General features: G+C 42.2%; 1 protein-coding gene across 1 annotated transcript in view; it reads left to right on the plus strand.

The window, feature by feature from the left end:
• rpl37a (ribosomal protein L37a) overlaps positions 1-923 on the plus strand; it is a 1,911-nt gene extending 988 nt beyond the window's left edge. The window contains exons 2-4 of the mRNA XM_043251321.1: positions 90-218; positions 616-698; positions 775-923. Of these exons, the coding sequence (XP_043107256.1) occupies positions 90-218; positions 616-698; positions 775-838 (276 nt within the window). The 3' untranslated portion in view covers positions 839-923. The remainder of the gene's footprint in view (positions 1-89; positions 219-615; positions 699-774) is intronic.
• The last annotated feature ends 511 nt before the right edge of the window (positions 924-1,434 follow it).

Below are 1,434 nucleotides of genomic sequence, written 5' to 3' on the forward strand. Positions count from 1 at the left end.
GCCTCACCATGAATGATGTGTTTTTAAGCTCGTTTGAGAAGCTCCCCGTTTATCGAAACGATCGGCTGTGTCTCTGTTTTCCCGCTCAGGCCAAGCGCACCAAGAAGGTGGGGATTGTGGGGAAGTACGGCACCCGTTACGGAGCGTCCCTCAGGAAGATGGTGAAGAAGATCGAGATCAGCCAGCACTCGAAATACACCTGCTCCTTCTGCGGCAAGGTGAGGCATCTCCAGTCTCTCCCCAGGCCTGCGCTTTACTTCCACTAGAAGACTTGTGCTATTTAAAGCCGCCGTTTATTGTGCAGTTCATCTTCAGCATCATTCGTCCGGTCTTCAGCGTCACACGACCTTCAGGAGTCCTAATAATAAGTCCTAATATTTTATTCTCCTCTTATGGACGTTTCTCCTCTTGCTCGGCCGTTGTTGATGGTCAGTGTTTCTCGAGCAGGAAACGAAGCTGAAAACTCGGCTGTTTTTCGCTGGAATAAATTGCTTTTCAAAGTCGCGCGAATTAAGCAGCAGTTATTTTAAGTGTTAAAAATATTATAGCCGTTATAAATCCGGAGGAGATGTTTTAAATGTTGCACTGTGTTTGACTGCTGGTTTGTGTGTCCAGACTAAGATGAAGAGAAAGGCTGTAGGGATCTGGCACTGCGGCTCCTGCATGAAAACCGTGGCCGGAGGTGCCTGGACGTACAAGTAAGAGCGTGTCTCTGATTAGTGACGGTCATGAGCGTGTGTCTGGTGATGTCTAACGAGGGTCTCCTGTTTGCAGCACGACGTCCGCCGTCACGGTCAAGTCTGCCATCAAGCGTCTGAAGGAGCTGAAGGACCAGTAAACCGGACCCTGTTTTCTACTCGTTCACTTCTTTCTTTCTGTGGCTCGACGGAACCTCTCGTAATAAACCTGAGCGTTGAGCCGGATCTCTGCCTCTGTCTTATTTCAGCGCTTGAGTTCGGTTCTGACCCTGATCGCTGGGAAGCTGGAACGGCGTTAAATGCGAACAAGAAGGTTTTGTGAAAAATAAATACAAAAAAAGCGCTTTCATAAAGTACTGTGTTTTTATGCACAAGCTTCGTACTAGAAGGATTATTTTGAGGGAAGAAAATGAACTAAAATGTGCTTTTAACGTACAACCTCTGCCTTAAAACTTGGGGTTTTTTTATGGATTATTCACCATATTCTGGTCTTCTATGGCTCTCAATAGAAGCGAAGGTTGAAAAAAAAACCATAAATGCTCATTTTTTTTCAGTTTAATTTTAGAAGTGAGCTAACATTGATCCTTTTAATATCTTAATCGTTAATCAACATCTTTCATTAAAGTCAACCTAAAACCATAATTTTTCAATTTAGCTTGTAAATATTTTCCTTTTATTTATATATATATATATATATATATATATATATATATATATATATATATATATATATATA

The sequence above is a fragment of the Puntigrus tetrazona genome, chromosome 11, assembly GCF_018831695.1.
Source record: "Puntigrus tetrazona isolate hp1 chromosome 11, ASM1883169v1, whole genome shotgun sequence".
Classification (NCBI taxonomy): domain Eukaryota; kingdom Metazoa; phylum Chordata; class Actinopteri; order Cypriniformes; family Cyprinidae; genus Puntigrus; species Puntigrus tetrazona.